The following is a 19,179-nucleotide window of genomic DNA, read 5'->3' as shown; positions in this document are numbered from 1 at the left end:
TTAGGGATGTTTAGGGGATATTTGGGGTACATTTAAGTAAGAAATCTAACAACACCAGGTTAAAGTCTAACAGGTTTATTTGGTAGCAAACGCCACTACATTTAAGTAACAGGCTACAAGATGAGGGCAGGTAAAATCGCCGGCTCCAAAGAACCCCTCCCCAATGAGCTTAATGCATTCTACGCCTGTTTTGAGCAAGAGGTCAGTAAGATCATGCCCTCCATCCCAGAAGCCTCGGACGAACCTGTATCTGAGGTCACCATAGCCGACATCAGAGCATCCTTTTCAAAAGTTGGAAAGCAACTGGCCCTGATGAGGTACCCGGACAAGCATGGACCAGCTGGCAGGGGTATTCGCAGACATCTTCAACCTCTCTTTACACCAATCTGAGGTCCCTACCTGCTTCAAGGTGACGACTATCATCCCGGTACCAAAGAAATGCCAGGCAGCGTGCCTTAATGACTATCGTCCGGTGACTCTGACATCCACCATTATGAAGTGCTTTGAAAGGTTAGTCATGGCACGAATCAATTCTGGCCTCCCAGACTGCTTGGATCCATTACAGTTCGCCTATTTCTGCAACAGGTTCACAGCAGACATCATCTTCCTGGCCCTACACTCAACCTTGAACACCTAGATAACAAAGACAGACTCCTATTCATAGACTACAGCTCAGCCTTTAATACCATTATTCCTATGAGACTCATCTCCAAACTTTGGGGCCTGGGGCTCGACTCCTCCCTCTACAACTGGATTCTAGACTTTCTAACCCAGAGACTGCAGTCAGTAAGGTTAGGCAACAACACCTCCTCCATCATCATCCTCAATACCGGTGTTTTGCAAGGCTGTGTCTTCAGCCCCTTACTATATTCCTTATACACCTATGACTGTGTGGCCAAATTCCCCTCCAACTCAATTTTCAAGTTTGCTGATGACACCACCGTAGTGGGTCAGATCTCAAACAATGACGAGACAGAGTACAGGAATGAGATAGAGAATCTGGTGAACTGGTGCGATGACAATAATCTCTCCCTCAATGTCAACAAAATGAAAGCAATAGTCATCGATTTCAGGAAGCATAGTGGAGGGCTTACCCCTGTCTACATCAATGGGGATGAAGTAGAAATGGTCAAGAGCTTCAAATTTAAGGTATCCAGATCACCAAAAACCTGTCCTGGTTCCTCCACGCAGATGCTATAGTTAAGAAAGCCCACAAATACCTCTACTTTCTCAAAAGACTAAGGAAATTTGGCATGTCCACTACAACTCTCACCAACCTCTGCAGATGCACCATAGAAAGCATTTTTTCCGGTTGTATCACAGCTTGGTATGGCTCATGCTCTGTCCAAGACCGCAAGAAACTACAAAGGGTCGTGAACGAAGCCCAGTCCATCACTCAAACCAGCCTCCCATCCATTGACTCTGTCTACACTCCCCGCTGTCTCGGAAAAGCAGCCAGCATAATCAAGGACCCCACGCACCCCGGACATACTCTCAGCAGACTTTTGAATGGACCTACCTGTATTAAGTTGATCTTTCTCTGCACCCTAACTATGACTGTAAAACTGCATTCTGCACTCTTTCCTTTCCTTCTCTATGTATGGTATGCTTTGTCTGTTTAGCGCACAAGAAACAATACTTTTCACTGTATACTAATACAGGGACTTTTGTAGGAGGCTTAAGGGTGACCTTATAGAGGTCTATAAAATAATGAGGGGCACAGATAAGGTAGATAGTCAACATCTTTTCCCAAAGGTAGGGAAGTCTAAAACTAGAGGGTATCGATATAAGGTGAGAGGGGAGAGATACAAAAGTGTCCAGAGGGGCAATGTTTTCACACAGAGGGTGGTGAGTGTCTGGAACAAGCTGCCAGAGGTAGTAGTAGAGGCGGGTACAATGTTGTCTTTTAAAAAGCATTTAGACAGTTACATGGGTAAGATGGGTAGAGAGGGATATGGGCCAAATGTGGGCAACTGGGACTAGCTTAGTGGTAAAAAATGGGTGGCATGGACAAGTTGGGCCGAAGGGTCTGTTTCCATGCTGTAAACCTCTGTGACTCTGTATCCCAATACATGTGACAATAATAAATCAAATCAAAGTACAGCTTCTCACTCTGTTGCTCTATTTTGATCTCTCTGTTGCAGCCTCTGCGGCATTTTATTTTAGTGGGCGGGTCGTGCTGCGCGCGGGAAGCTGATTGGTTGCTTCCCGGGGAACCGTTTAAATAGGGAGCGCGCGGCGGATTCAAACCGTCACTGAGAGCGCGCGAGGGACGGAGAGAGAGACTGAGCCTAACTCTAACCCCCAGAGACAGACAGAGAGAGAGAGGCAGACTGACCCCGACCCCCAGAGACAGACAGAGAGAGAGAGGCAGACTGACCCCGACCCCCAGAGACAGACAGAGAGAGAGAGGCAGACTGACCCCGACCCCCAGAGACAGACAGAGAGAGAGAGGCAGACTGACCCCGACCCCCAGAGACAGACAGAGAGAGAGAGGCAGACTGACCCCGACCCCCAGAGACAGACAGAGAGAGAGAGGCAGACTGACCCCGACCCCCAGAGACAGACAGAGGCAGACTGACCCCGACCCCCAGAGACAGACAGAGAGAGAGAGGCAGACTGACCCCGACCCCCAGAGACAGACAGAGAGAGAGAGGCAGACTGACCCCGACCCCCAGAGACAGACAGAGGCAGACTGACCCCGACCCCCAGAGACAGACAGAGGCAGACTGACCCCGACCCCCAGAGACAGACAGACAGAGAGAGGCAGACTGAGCCTAACCCTCAGAGACAGACAGAGAGAGAGAGGCAGACTGACCCCGACCCCCAGAGACAGGCAGACTGACCCCGACCCCCAGAGACAGACAGACAGAGAGAGGCAGACTGAGCCTAACCCTCAGAGACAGACAGAGGCAGACTGACCCCGACCCCCAGAGACAGACAGAGAGAGGCAGACTGAGCCTAACCCTAACCCCCAGAGACAGACAGAGGCAGACTGACCCCGACCCCCAGAGACAGACACAGAGAGGCAGACTGACCCCGACCCCCAGAGACAGACAGAGAGAGAGAGAGGGGCAGACTGACCCTGACCCCCAGAGACAGGCAGACTGACCCTAACCCCCAGAGACAGGCAGACTGACCCTAACCACCCAGACTGACCCTAACCCCCAGACTGACCCTAACCCCCAGAGAGAGACAGACTGATCCTAACCCCAACCCCCAGAGAGGGGCAGACTGACCCTGACCCCCAGAGAGAGGGGCACACTGACCCTGACCCCCAGAGAGAGGGGCACACTGACCCTGACCCCCAGAGAGAGACAGACTGACCCTAACCACCCAGAGAGAGAGAGAGAGGGGCAGACTAACCCCAACCCCCAGAGACATTGAGATAGACCCTAACCCCGAGAGACAGCCCGGCACAGAGACAGTTAAACCGCCCCACACACACTGTATAGAGACTAAGACATTGACCCCGACACACTGAGACTGACACAGCGAGAGCTCCGTGATGGGGAGCTGCCGCCAGCCCCGGCTCCTCCTGCTGCTCTCTCTCTCCTCCTGCCTGGCCTCGGCTGTCTTTGGCTGGTTCCTCCGCCAGGAAGAAGCTGGGCTCCCGGGCCGCTCCCCCTCCCCTGGGGACCGGCTCGCTGCCGCCGGGCCCTCGCATCCCCCCTTCGAGCTGAGCGCGGTGGACGAGAGGTTTGTGTTGGAAGGCCAGAGGCTGGAGCTGGGTGTGCTGGACAGCTGTCACCAGGCGGTAAGGGAGAGGATTTCCAATGATTCAGCTCACTCCACACAAACACTGGCATTTGCAAAAACTTTTACCAACTGCTGGCCCTTTCATGTTGTTTGCCAACACCATGCTAAGAAGAACTTGGATTTGTATAGCGCCTAACATGACGCCTAACTAGAAGGATAAGGGCAACAGATACCTGGGAACACCACCACCACTCTCAACACACTCACCGTCCTAACTGGGGAATATATCGCCGTTGCTTCACTGTCACTGGATCAAAATCATGGAAATCCCTTTCTAACAGCACTGGGTGTACCTACACCACATGGACTGGCAAGCTGGTCCATGTCTGAATAATTCTGTGTCTCCACAGACACTGTGTTTCAGATTTCCAGTATTGTTTGGTTGCTGCTTTTTGTTTGAGTTGTATTGAGGGAGCTGAACTAAGTTAGAGCTAACTTTGGAATGACGTTATTGTGCTGTGATCTGGGAACAGGATGAGAGAATTCAGCCCCTTGAATCCATTCCACATTTCCATTAGATCACTGCAGATCTGTAAAAAATTTGATCATCTGCCATTAACTCTTATTCCTCTACATAACTAACAAAACTCTAATGACAAATACATGAATAGAGGGATATGGTCCCTGGAATGGTAGGGGGTTTTAGTTCAGACGGGCAGCATGGTCGGTGCAGGTTTGGAGGGCTGAAGGGCCTGTTCCTGTGCTGTAATTTTCTTTGTTTTTCTTTGTTCATACAGAATCAGACTTTATTAATAGGGACATTGAGTACACAAGTAAAGGAATTGTAAACACTGGTTTAGCCTCAACTGGAGTATTGTGTTCAGTTCTGGGAGTCACATTTTAGGAAAGATGTGAAGGCATTAGAGAGTGTAGAAAAGATTTATGAGAATTTATTCCAGGACCTTCAGTTACGTAGATAGATTGGAGAAGCTGGGCATTAGCTATGAGGAGAGGTTGGAGAAACTTGGTTTGTTCTCACTGGAACGACGGAGGTTGAGGGGCGACCTGATAGAAGTCTACAAGATTGAGAGGCATGGACAGAATAGATAGTCAGAAGCTTTTTCGCAGGGTAGAAGAGTCAATTACTAGGGGGCACAGGTTTAAGGTGATGTATGAGGCAGATTTTTAACAGAGGGTGGTGGGTGCCTGGAACTCGCTGCCGGGGGAGGTAGTGGAAACGGATACGATAGTGACTTTTTTAAGGGGTGTCTTGACAAATACATGAATAGGATGGGAATGGAGGGATATTGTCCCCGGAAGAACAAACAAAGAACAATACAGCACAGGAACAGGCCCTTCGGCCCTCCAAGCCCGCGCCGCTCCCCGGTCCAGGATTGAATCCTGAATCCAGGATCCCCGCCCAATTTTCCAGCCTATCTACATACCAATATCCTATCCACCGAGCTGTCCCTCACAGCTACGATGCTTTGTTCATTACAACCTATTAACTCACCCCCACCCCCCCATTCCAGACCATGTGATCTCCAGGGAGAGGCCAAAACCCAGAGTGAAAAACCCCAGGGCCAATATGGGGAAAAAAAAAATCTGGGAAATTCCTCTCCGACCCCCTGAGGCGATCGAAACGAGTCCAGGAGATCACAATGGCCCTGATCGGAAAATGCTTCCCAACCCTAGTCATTTCCACTTCCACGAACACCATATGAATTCCCTGCCCCCGAGACAGGTTCCCAACTATCCGCAGTCTCGCTCTGTACTGGCACCAGCAAGATGATCATAGAATGAAGCCTTGAAACGAGAAACAAGGAACAATTAGCCCGCGCCGCTCCCTGGTCCAAACTAGACCACCCTTTTGTGTCCCTCCATTCCCACTCCGTTCATATAGCTGTCTAGATAAGTCTTGAACGTTCCCAGTGTGTCCGCCTCCACCACCTTGCCCGGCAACACATTCCAGGCCCCCACGACCCTCTGTGTAAAATATGTCCTTCTGATATCTGTGTTAAACCTCCCCCCCTTCACCTTGAACCTATGACCCCTCGTGAACGTCACCACCGACCTGGGGAAAAGCTTCCCACCGTTCACCCTATCTATGCCTTTCATAATTTTATACACCTCTATTAAGTCTCCCCTCATCCTCCGTCTTTCCAAGGAGAACAACCCCAGTTTCCCCAATCTCTCCTCATAACCAAGCCCCTCCATACCAGGCAACATCCTGGTAAACCTCCTCTGTACTCTCTCCAAAGCCTCCACGTCCTTCTGGTAGTGTGGCGACCAGAACTGGACGCAGTATTCCAAATGCGGCCGAACCAACATTCTATACATCTGCAACATCAGACCCCAACTTTTATACTCTATGCCCCGTCCTATAAAGGCAAGCATGCCATATGCCTTCTTCAACACCTTCTCCACCTGTGACGTCACCTTCAAAGATCTGGAAGGGTAGGGGGTTTTAGTTAAATTGGGCAGCTTGGTCGGTGCAGGCTTGGAGGGCTGTTCATGTGCTGTAATTTTCTTTGCTCTTTATGAGGAAAATCTTTTTCACACAGCAAGTATTAGGATCTGGAATGTGCTGCCTGAGTGTGGGGTGAGGGCAGGATTAATCAAGGTACTCGAGAGGGAATTGGATTATCTGAGTAGAGAGAATATGCAGGGTTTGTGGAGAGAAGGCAGGGGAATAGCACTAACTATATTTCTAATTCCGAGAGCTGGTGTAGATACAATGGGCTGAATGGCCAGTTTCTGCACTAGAACAATTCTTTGAAAATGAGTTTTCTGATTTCCCATCTAATGGTTCAGCTCCGATTTTCTAGATTCTGGTTTCCCACTAAATGATTTTATCTCTATCTACCCTATCCTTAAATTATTTAAACACCTTGATTAAATTATCCCTCAACCTTTTAAACTCATACAAGCTAAGATTATTTTTAACAGAACTAATTAGACATTGCAGCAGATATAACATTGTTTTTAAAATCTGTGATAATGCGGGATTAATTGTGTACATAATCTTCTATCATTCTTCTTTCAGGACAAAGAATCAGTAAGGAAAGTTGCATTCTAAATCTGATCTGTGAAACCTTTAGCTGGCATTAAATGGAAACTGTTCTGTTGCACCCTGACTTTAAGCAAAACATAAAAGTAAAATCCAAATTGAAGCTGGAACCTACCCCATGTAGACTAGTTACAGCACAGAAGGCGGCCATTTGGCCCCTTGTGTATGTGCAGGCTCTCTGAAGAAGCAATTTGCTTAGTTCTACTTCTCAACCATCTCCCTGTAGTCCTGCACATTCTTCTTTATCAGATAACACCCTAATTCCCTTTTAAATGCTTTGATGACCCTGCTTCCACCGCAATGAGGCTGTGCATTCCAGATCTTGACCAATAGCTGTGAGAAACATTGCTTTTGTTGTCACTCTGATTTCACCAATGGGAAGTTTCTCCCTATCAACTCTGTCCCAACCTCTCATGATTTAGAATCTCCATCAAATTGTCCCCTCCACCTTCTATTCCTTAAAGAAAACAGTCCCAAATTCTTCAATCTGTTTACATAATTGAAGTTCCTCATCCCTGGAACCAGTCTCATGAAATTTTCTGCACCCTCTCCAATGCCTACCATCTTAGGATGGAACAGAACAGTTTCCATTTAATGCCAGCTAAAGGTTTCTCAGATCAGATTTAGAATGCAACTTTCCTTATTGATTCTTTCTGAAAGAAGAATGATCTAAGATTATAATGTACACAATCCCACATTACCACAGAGAAATTTTAAAAACAATGTTATATGTGCGGGGCTGGGTTGATCGGCCATGCTAAATTGCTCCTTTAGTGTCAGGAATTAGCAGGGTTAATATGTGGGGTTATGGGGTTAGGGTCTTGATGGGATTGTCAGTGCAGGCTTGATGGGCCAAATGACTGCCTCTTGCACTGTGGGGAATCTATGATTTGCTGCAACATCTAATTAGTTCTGTTGAAATTATCTTGGCTTATATGAGAGTTTAAAATGTTGAGGGATGATTTAATCAAGGTGCTTAAATAATTTAAGTCTAAATTAGAAGTTTAACAACAGTAAGAAGTTTAACAACACCAGGTTATAGTCCAACAGGTTTATTTGGTAGCAAAAGCCACACAAGCTTTCGGAGCTGCAAGCCCCTTCTTCAGGTGAGTGGGAATTCTGTTCACAAACAGAGCATATAAAGACACAAACTCAATTTACATGAATAATGGTTGGAATGCGAATACTTACAACTAATCAAGTCTCTAATCAGCACCTCACTGTACTGCAAGCCCACGGATAACCTCACGATGCTCCACTTCTCCAGCTTCCACCCTAAACATGTTAAAGAAGCCATCCCCTACGGACAAGCCCTCCGTATACACAGGATCTGCTCGGATGAGGAGGATCGGAACAGACACCTCCAGATGCTGAAAGATGCCCTCATAAGAACAGGATATGGCGCTCGACTCATTGATCAACAGTTCCAACGCGCCACAGCGAAAAACCGCACCAACCTCCTCAGAAGACAAACACGGGACACAGTGGACAGAGTACCCTTCGTTGTCCAGTACTTCCCCGGAGCGGAGAAGCTACGGCATCTCCTCCGGAGCCTTCAACATGTCATTGATGAAGACGAAGGCCATCCCCACACCCCCACTTCTTGCCTTCAAACAACTGCACAACCTCAAACAGACCATTGTCTGCAGCAAACTACCCAGCCTTCAGGAGAACAGTGACCATGACACCACACAACCCTGCCACAGCAACCTCTGCAAGACGTGCCGGATCATCGACACAGATGCCATCATCTCACGTGAGAACACCATCCACCAGGTACACGGTACATACTCTTGCAACTCGGCCAACGTTGTCTACCTGATACGCTGCAAGAAAGGATGTCCCGAGGCATGGTACATTGGGGAAACTATGCAGACGCTGCGACAACGGATGAATGAACACCGCTCGACAATCACCAGGCAAGACTGTTCTCTTCCTGTTGGGGAGCACTTCAGTGGTCACGGGCATTCGGCCTCTGATATTCGGGTAAGCGTTCTCCAAGGTGGCCTTCGCGACACACGACGGCGCAGAGTCGCTGAGCAGAAACTGATAGCCAAGTTCCGCACACACGAGGATGGCCTCAACCGGGATATTGGGTTCATGGCACACTATTTGTAACCCCCACAGAGTTTCACTGGCTGTCTTGTCTGGAGACAATACACATCTTTTTAGCCTGTCTTGATGCTCTCTCCACTCACATTGTTTTGTTTCTTAAAGACTTGATTAGTTGTAAGTATTCGCATTCCAACCATTATTCATGTAAATTGAGTTTATGTCTTTATATGCTCTGTTTGTGAACAGAATTCCCACTCACCTGAAGAAGGGGCTTGGAGCTCCGAAAGCTTGTGTGGCTTTTGCTACCAAATAAACCTGTTGGACTTTAACCTGGTGTTGTTAAACTTCTTACAATAAATGCTGGCCAGCCAGCGACACCCATGCCCCACAAATGAATTTTAAAAATCTCCTGTTGAGGCTGAGCCTGTGTTTAAATTGGTTTAATTTGACTTTTGTACTCGATGCCTCTATTAATAAAGCCCTAGGATACTGTATGCTCTATTAACCACGTGCTCAACCTGTCTTGCAACACTTAATGTTTTTCTTTCATGGGACGTGGGCGTTGTTGGCTAGACCAGAAGTTATTTTATTGCCCATCCTTAATTGCTCTTGAGTAGGTGGTGGTCAGGTGTTGCCTTGAACTGCTGCAGTTTGTGTTGCAGTATTGTTAGGGAGGGGGTTCCAGGATTTTAACCAGTGACAGTGAAGCAACGGCGATATATTTCCAAGTCAGCATTGTGTGACTCGGAGGTAACCTGCAAATGGTGGTGGTCCCATGCATCTGCTGCATTTGTCCTCCTTGGTGGTAGAGAACACAGGTTTATGCACCCAGCTCTCTTTGCTCCTACACCCATTTTATAATTGTACCCTTTATTTTGTGTTGAGTTTGTGTGCTTTCTATCAAAATGAATTGCTTCACATTTTTCTCCATTAAATTTGGCAGATAAAATTTCAGAACCATATTTTCATGGTGCAGGAGGAGGCCATTTGGCCCCTTGTGTCTGCATTGTCTCTCCGAATGAGCAACTTGCCTGGTACCATTCCCTGCCTTCTCCCAATCACTGCACATTCTTTTTCAGATTTTGAATGCTTTAATTGAACCTGCCTTCATCACACACTCTGGCTGTAAGGTCCAAACACTAGCTACTTCGCTGTGAAGTTCCTCCTCCTACCACTTTTGCTTCTTACCTGCGCCCTCTTGTTCTCAATTCTCTCAAGTAGGAACTGTTTCACCCCATCTACTCTTGTCCAGAATCCTCATGATCTTGAACATCTGTCAAATCTCCCCTCAACCTTCTTTTCTCCAAGGAAGACAGTTTTAACTTCTCCAGTCTGACCTCATAACTGAAATTCCTCATCCCAGGAACCTGCTAAGGCATGGCTGATGGTAAACGTCAAGCTGCCCAAATTCTAATGGGAAACTTGAAACAGCTGCCAAAATAATTTTTGTAATTTGTATATTGAGGTTTCTGAAATCAGGAGATTACTGCTCTGACCAATCATGATGATTTTATGATAAAGTAAAAGTTCATTAAAATAAAGCAACTGAAGAAAATTACATTTAAACACAAGAATAGTTTCACACGGTACTTTGAAACAGTTCCTCAAAGATTTTGGCTTAAACTACACAGAGCTAACCCTCCATTTTCTGATGGCAACAGTCCTTATAGAATTTTAAATCTCTAGAATTCCAGTAACTTTACCACATGATGTGAAGTTGCCATTGTTGGACTGGAGCGGGCACAGTGAGTAGTCTCACAACACCAGGTTAAAGTCCAACGGGTGTATTTGGTAGCATGAGCTTTCGGAGCGCTGCTCCTTCGTCAGGCACTCACTTGATGAAGGAGCGGTGCTCCGAAAGCTCGTGCTACCAAATAAACCTGTTGGACTTTAACCTGGTGCTGTGAGACTAGTTACTATTACCACACAATGCCCTGTTACTCTTGAGGTGTTCTGAGGGTGACAGCATGCTGGTTCTTCAAGTATGGCCTTGTCCACACTCCTTTGGTTATTACTGGCCACCACACAATCTGCTTGGGGATATTAACAGCTTCTGCACTGTCTTCAGGGAGATCTAAGCAGCTACCCCCTCACAAGGGCTTTAATGTTTTGTTAGGTGTGTTCCTGCCCTTTGATCTCTTTAGCCTCTATTATTTCATACAGTCTCAGAAGTTCCCTTTTTCAGATATTTCTGTGATGGTAAACATGACTCCTGAATGGTGTGTTGCTTCCTTAGTGCCAGGGCCAAGGATGTCACAGAATGGCTGCAGAACATCCTTCTGGGAGAGGGTGAATAGCCAGAGGTTGTCCACATTGATATCAGCAATATAGATAGGAAGAGGGATGAGGTCCTGAAAGCCAAGAATTAGAAATTAAAAAGCAGGACCCCATGAACAGTAATCTCATGATTACTCTGACAAGCATAGGAATAGGAAGCTGATTGATTGAACATGTGACTGGAGAATTGGTGTGGGAGAGAGGACATCTGATTTCTGAGACATTGGGTCTGCTCCTGAGGCTGATGGGAAGCTGGAAGGGTTGCACCTTAAACAAGACCTGGGACTAATATCCTTGCAGCGAGATTTGCTAATGCTGTTGGGGGGTTTAAACCAACTTGGTGGGGGCGGGGGAGAGTGGGTTAATGGGAACCTGAAAAGTTTTTGATTTGATTTATTATTGTCACATGTATTAATATACAGTGAAAGGTAGCTGAAAAGGGAAGGAAATAAAACTGGCAATGGGAAGTAGAAAGGAGCAAGTGAAATTGGAAAGCAAGCATCAACTAAGCTTAGAATGCGCAATAATGTAAAAAAGACAATGTAAAAAAGTTAAGGGCATTCTACATGAATGCACGCGGCATTTGCAACAAGGTAGATGTTGTGTAGGTACAAATAGAGGTAAATGGGAATGACCTAATCACCATTACAGAAACATTGCTGCATGGTGACCAAGACTGGGAACTGGATATTCAAGGATCTTCAACATTTAGGAAGAATAGGCAAAAATAAAAAGGAGATGGTGTTGTGCTGACAAAGGATGGGATTAGTAAGGGAGGATCTCCAATTGGAAGAGCAAATTGTTGAATCTGTTTGTGCGGAGTTATGAAACAGCAAGGGCCAGCAAATATTGAGAGGAGTTGTTTATAGGCCACCAAACAGTAGTGGTAGTGTGGGACATGGTATTGATCAGATTAGAGAAGCATGTAGCATGGTTAACACAATAGTCATGGGTGGTTTCAATCTGGGTATAGATTGGGTAAACCTAATGAGCACTAATACTGTTGAGGGTGAGTTTTTCCAGTGTTGGGGATGGTTTTCTAGAGCAGTATGTTGAGGACCCGACTAGAGAACAGGCATTTTAAATCTAGTATTATATAACAAAAAGGGGCTAATTAATCTTGTGAAAGAGCATTCGGGATGCTTGATTATAATATGATTGTTTGAAAGTGAGCTAGTTCAATTTGAACTAGGGAAATTATGAAAATATGGGCAAATTGGCTGAGGGAGATTGGAAAAATACATTAAAAGGTATGATGATGCACAGGCAATGGAAAATCTTTAATAATTATTGCATATTTTACTACAATTGTATAGTTGTTTTAAGGCACAAAACCCCCAAAAATCAGTCAACCATGGCTAACAAAGGAAGTTGGGGATTGTATAAGATTTAAAGTTGCCAGTCGTAAACCTGAGCATTGGGAGGATTTTAGAATACAGCAAAGGAGGACCGAGAAACTGATTAACAGGGAGAATAGAAAATGAATGTACACTAGCACAAAACACAGACTGCCAAAGCTCCTATAGGTTTGTAAAAAGGAAAGGTTTGGTTTGGACAAATGAGTGCATTACAGGCAGTCTCTGGAGAATTTATAATGGGGAGTAGAGGAATGTCAGTGAGGCTGAATGATGACTTTGTCTGTCTTCACTGTGGAAGACACAAGAACTCTCCCAGAATTAGGGATCCAAGGTACTAGGAAGAATGAAGAATTGGAGAAAATTGGTATTAGTAAGAAGGTTGTATTGGAGAAATTAATGGGACTGAAAGTTGCTAAATCCCTGGGACCTGATCGTGGATGGTGATCGTGGATACATTGATGATCATCGTCCCAAATTCGATAGATTCTGGAATGGTTCCTGTAGTTTGGAAGATAGCAAATGTCACTCCTCTATATAAAAAGGGAAGAGGGCACAGGGCACTTACAGACCTGTTAGCCATACATCTGTAGTAGGGAAAATGTTAGCATCTATTATAAAAGGATGTGATAAAGAGGCACTTGTATAATAATCTAATTAAGCATTGTCAACATGGATTTATGAATGAAAAAATAATTTTTGTTGAACTTGTTGGGAGTTTTTGAGGATGTTACTATCGGAATTGATAAAAGGAGTCGGTGGATATAGTATACTTGGATTTTCAGAAGGCTTTTGACAATTCCTCATAGGAGGTTGGTTAGCAAAATTAAAGCATGTGGGATAGGAGGGCAGTACAGTGGTACAGTGGTTAGCACTGCTGCTTCAGTGCCAGGGACCTGGGCTCAATTCCAGCCTCGAGTCACTGGTTGTGGAGTTTGCACATTCTTCCCGTGTCTGCATGGGTTTCCTCCCACACTTCAAAGATGTGTGGGATTGGTCCCTTAATTTCAGGGAGACTAGCAGGGTAAATACATGGGGTTACGGGGATAGTGCCTGGGTGGGGTAGTTGTCACTGCAGGCTTGATGGGTCGAATGGCTTCCTCCTGCATTGTAGAGATTCCGTGATTCTATTCTATGAATATTCTATCTTGGATTAAGGATTAGCTGACGAGCTGAAACTAGAGTGAGAATAAACAAGTCATTCTTGTGTTGGTGAGCTATGACTAGTGGGGTACTAAATATAATATTTCCATGTTTGTAAATGGCACAAAACTAGATGGGAATATGTGTTGCGTGAGGAAGATGCAAAGTGGCTTCAAGAGGGTTTGGAAAAATTTAGTGAGTGGGCAAGAACTTGGCAGATGGAATATAATGTGGTAGGATGTGAGGAGGAGGAGGATTATTTCTTAAATGGTAAGAGATTAGAACGTGTAGATAAGGGACCTTGGTGTCCTCATCAATAAATTACTGAAGGCTAACATGCAGGTGCAGCAGGCAATTAGGAAGGCTAATGACATGTTGGCCTTTATTGCAAGAGGATTTGAGTACAGAAGTAGCAAAGTCTTGTTTCAATCAACCTTGGTTAGACCACATCTAGAGAACAGTGAGCAATTTTGATCCTCTTGCCTTAGGAAGAATATTGTTGCCATAGATGAAGTACAACAAAGGTTCACCAGACTTGTTCATGGGACAGCAGAACTGTCCTATGAAGAGAGATTGGGGAAACTGGGCCTGTTCTCTCGAGTTTTTAAGAATGAGATTATCTCATTGAAACCTGTAAAATACTTAAAAGGATAGAAGCAGGTGAGATGTTTCCCCAGGTTGGGGAGTCCAGAACCAGGGGACACAATTTCAAAAGAAGGGGGAAACCATTTTGGACTGGGAATAGGAGAAATATTTTTACTTGCGTGGTGAATCTTTGGGATTCTGTACCCCAAAGGGCTGTGGAAGCTCAGTCATTGGGTTTGTTTAAAGTAGCAATTAACAGAGTTCTAAATACCAATAACAGAAGGGGTTATGGTGATAGTGTGGGCAAGAAGGCATTGAAGTGAATGATTAGCCAAATCATATTAACTGGCGGAGCAGGCTCAGTGGGCTGAATGGCCTACTACTATGTTGTTCTTCACTATCCTCAAATGTTTTCCGACAAACTCTTGTTCCACTGACCTCATTTCCAAAACCACATCTATCAATGCCTGCTTTTCCATTGGATTGGAAACCGCTGCTGTAGAAAATGGGCCTGAACACACTGAGCTACTCTTGCCCCTCTGATCATTATACCACTGCTATCCCTATCAGATAATTAATTTCCCCATTTTAACTGTTCTGAGAGAAACCGAGTTAATGTTTCAAGTCTGAATGACTTCTTAAGAGGGCCTTTTCTGAGCCTGGTGTCCATTCTCACTGCAATATCATATACAAAGTTGAAATCAGAAATTTGCTTTTGATAAAATGGAATCCCTGTCTCATGATTGACTGTTGTAGAAGGCAGTATTTATAATGATCAGGTATGATAAACTTAATCCGATAAGTGTCCCCTTCAGTATGTTCATATACCGGGAAAGTTAAATCCTCTTCATAAGTAATGTGATCTGAGGTGTAAGTGATGCATTTGTTCTTAAATAGACTGCCAGGCTACAGCACCTGTCTGCTAGCTAAAGGTATCAAATGGGTGCAACATGAACGACACTAAAAGGGAAAAATTAAACATCTAAGGGGGTAAACTGCAGGTATGTCAAGAGAAAAGATAAATTAACATGTGGAGCGTGGACCCTTTTGTAAGATTCAGTTGCAGGATCTGTACGGTCTTAATTTCTCCCAGCTGAGCTGGTAATTTGGGACTGCTAAACCCTTCAGGTGTCCTTGAGCTAGCAAGTGGAGAGAAACTACTAATCAGGAACTGGGATATGACTTTCCCCTGCCCATTGTTGGGGAGCATGTGTATGAACAGGATTTGCTTGGCTGTGATACACTTGACAGGTGAAAGCCTGTTATCATTGGGTTCATTTGATTGCAGCACAGAGAGGTCAGTTGGGCCACGTGCCCTGTACCAGCACTGAGCAACAAATTCTGGAATTGTACCCATCATGCCCCAGAATACAAGAGTTCTGGGTTTGACAGCATGATCAGACTTCATTAGAACCTGCTTCCCTTCACTTCCGGTTACATGTGATCTGACATCTCTGGAAAAAAATAATAAAAATCCTGCTCCAGTCTCAGTTTAAAATTCATCTTCCAGCCATTAACTGATATCTGCCTATTCTGCCTTCCAGAAAGACATTTGTGGCCCTGCCACGTCACATAGAAACATAGAAAACTACAGCACAAAACAGGCCCTTCGGCCCCACAAGTTGTGCCGAACATATCCCTACCTTTTAGGCCTACCTATAACCCTCCATCCTATTAGGTCCCATGTACTCATCCGGGAGTCTCTTAAAAGACCCTATTGAGTTTGCCTCCACCACCAGATTATTATCTAAATGGAAAGAAATTACAACATGCTACTGTGCAAAGGGACCTGGGGGTCCTTGTGCATGAGACGCAAAAGCCCAGTCTGCAGGTGCAACAGGTGATCAAGAAGGCAAATGGGATGTTGGCTATATTGCAAGGGGGATAGAATATAAAAGCAGAGATGTCTTGCTGCATCTGTACAGGGCATTGGTGAGGCCGCAGCTGGAATACTGTATGCAGTTTTGGTCCCCTTATTTGCGGAAGGATATATTGGCCTTGGAGGGAGTGCAGAGAAGGTTCACCAGGTTGATACCAGAGATGAGGGGTGTTGATTATGAGGGGAGACTGAGCAGATTGGGTTTGTATTCGTTGGAATTTAGAAGGCTGAGGGGGGATCTTATAGAGACCTATAAGATAATGAAGGGGCTGGATAGGGTAGAGATGGAGAGATTCTTTCCACTTAGAAAGGAAACTAGAACTAGAGGGCACAGCCTCAAAATAAAGGGGGGGTCAGTTTAGGACAGAGTTGAGGAGGAACTTCTCTCAGAGGGTGGTGAATCTCTGGAATTCTCTGCCCACTGAAGTGGTGGAGGCTACCTCGTTGAATATGTTTAAATCACGGATAGATGGATTCCTGATCGGTAAGGGAATTAGGGGTTATAGGGATCAGGCAAGTAAGTGGAACTGATCCACTTCAGATCAGCCATGATCTTATTGAATGCCGGGGCAGGCTCGAGGGGCTAGATGGCCTACTCCTGCTCCTATTTCTTATGTTCTTCTGTTCTACCACTGACGGCAGCCGATTCCACTCGCCCACCACCCTCTGTGTGAAAATTTTCCCCTGTACCTAGCCCCCAGCACCTTAAACCTGTGTCCTCTCGTAGCAGACATTTCCACCCTGGGAAAAAGCCTCAGAGTCCACCTGATCTATGCCTCTCAACATCTTTTATACCTCTATTAGGTCTCCTCTCATCCTACGTCTCTCCAAGGAGAAAAGACCGAGCTCCCTCAGCCTATCCTCATAAGGCATGCCACTCAATCCAGGCAACATCCTCTTGTAAATCGCCTCTGCACCCTTTCAATCTTTTCCACATCCTTCCTGTAATGAGGCAACCAGAACTGAGCACAGTACTCCAAGTGGGGTCTGACGAGGGTCTTGTATAGCTGCATCATTATCCCCGGACTCCTAAACTCAATCCCTCGATTGATAAAGGCCAGCACACCATACGCCTTCTTAACCACCTCCTCCACCTGCGGGGCCGATTTTAGAGTCCTATGGACCCGGACCCCAAGGTCCTTCTGATCCTCTACAGTACTAAGAGTCTTTCCCTTTATATTGTACTCCTTCATCCCATTTGACCTGCCAAAATGGACCACTACGCATTTATCTGGGTTGAAGTCCATCTGCCACTTCTCCGCCCAGTCTTGCATCCTATCTATGTCCCTCTGTAACTTCTGACATCCCTCCAGACTACCCACAACCCCACCAACCTTCATGTTGTCGGCAAACTTACCAACCCATCCCTCCACTTCCTCATCCAGGTCATTTATGAAAATGACAAACAGCAAGGGTCCCAGAACAGATCCCTGGGGCACACCACTGGTGACCGACCTCCATTTAGAAAAAGACCCATCTATACACACTCTCTGCCTCCTTTGGGCAAGCCAGTTCTGGATCCACAGGGCAGCAGCCCCTTGGATCCCATGCCCTCTCTCTTTTTCTAGAAGCCTTGCATGGGGGACCTTATCGAACGCCTTGCTAAAATCCATATAAACCACATCTACTGCTTTCCCTTCGTCAATGTGTTTAGTCACATTTTCAAAGAACTCTACCAGGCTCGTAAGGCACAATCTGCCTTTGACAAAGCCATGTTGAGTATTCTTGAGCATACTAAACCTCTCTAAATGCTCATAAATCTTGTCCCTCAGGATCTTCTCCATCAGCTTACCAGCCACTGAGGTTAGACTCACCGGTCGGTAATTTCCTGGACTATCCCTATTCCCCTTCTTGAAAATAGGAACCACATCCGCAATCCTCCGGCACCTCTCCCGTCTCCATCGACGATGCAAAGATCATTGCCAGAGGCTCTGCAATCTCACGGAAGAAGAATACATCATATTCTTCAGTATCAGGTATTTCACGGACTTTTGCAGATTGAAATGGTCTGTCTTTATATTTTTGACCTTAAAATGGAACTTTCTGCTGTCGGGATGTGGGCGTTGCTGGCTGGCCAGCATTTATTGCCTATTCCTAGTTGCCCTTGGAGAGCAGTTGAGAGTCAACCACATTGCTCTGGCTCTGGAGTCACATGTAGGTCAGACCAGGTCAGATTTCCTTCCCTGAAGGACATTAGTGAACCAGATGGGTTTTTCTGACAATCAACAATTTCCCTCTTTGTGGCAGGGGCAGCAGTTGACATTAATGGCTGGGCAAGTTTCGTGTCAATGAGCTTTCTTCCTGCTTCAATTGGACGTGGAGCAATAGCACAACTCTGCCCTCTTTATGGCCTGTTTTCTGGCAGGTGTACTGATAGCTCTATGGTTTACCAATTGGACCAAGTTGGTGATCTGCCCCCAAGCAGACTCCCCGTCACCATTGATATTCTGCTTTGTTTGCCTTGTTCCACCTAACTTTACTCCTTTGGGCAAAACGAGATCTTCTGTTGACTGCAAGAAGTCTAACAATCCTTCACCGATTGTTCCAGTTTCTGATGAGCTCCTCTCGGTCTCATTCAGTTATCTGCTAAGCATTACAGAGCACTTATAATATTTTCTCCAGGTTCCTGGCAGTGCCAGTTAAATTTTATCCAGTACTTAATTTACACCCCTGTAAGTAGCAATCAAAGGCTCTGAGGACCTCATAGTTAGAGGTTTCTCCATAAAATGTCATCAGCAAAGCTGCCAATTGCACAAAGGTGAACACTGACCTGATCCTTATCAGGTTTGAGTTCAGAAGCAGTCCAGTATTCACTGAATCAGCAACACCAGTGTCTCCAGTGCACAGCTTATTTGAGGCCCTCCATGAGGTTCAGGGGCTTGGGCACAGATATGACTTTCTCCATAGCTGCGCGCACTTGTAGTCTGTCATCACGGCACTCCAGTAGCAATTAGTTACTTCAATTCAAATGAAAATAGAAGCAGGAGTAGGCCATTATTCTCACGGCCCTTGATGTCATTTAGTATCTAGAAATCAATGGATTACTGTTTTGAACATGCTCAATGATTGAGCTTCCACAGCCCTGTGGGGTAGAGAACTCCAAAGATTCACCACTG

The 19,179-nt window shown here is 45.7% G+C and overlaps 1 protein-coding gene across 1 annotated transcript in view; it reads left to right on the top strand.

Annotated features, from left to right (window-relative positions):
* The first annotated feature begins 3,454 nt into the window (after window positions 1-3,454).
* bmb (brambleberry) overlaps window positions 3,455-19,179 on the top strand; it is a 54,945-nt gene continuing 39,220 nt past the window's right edge. The window contains exon 1 of the mRNA XM_078231176.1: window positions 3,455-3,757. Coding sequence (XP_078087302.1) covers window positions 3,509-3,757 — 249 coding nt within the window. The 5' untranslated portion in view covers window positions 3,455-3,508. The remainder of the gene's footprint in view (window positions 3,758-19,179) is intronic.

This window comes from Mustelus asterias, chromosome 2 (genome assembly GCF_964213995.1).
Source record: "Mustelus asterias chromosome 2, sMusAst1.hap1.1, whole genome shotgun sequence".
Lineage (NCBI taxonomy): Eukaryota > Metazoa > Chordata > Chondrichthyes > Carcharhiniformes > Triakidae > Mustelus > Mustelus asterias.
Note: the sequence above shows the minus strand (reverse complement) of the source record. Positions and strands in the feature narration are given on the sequence as shown.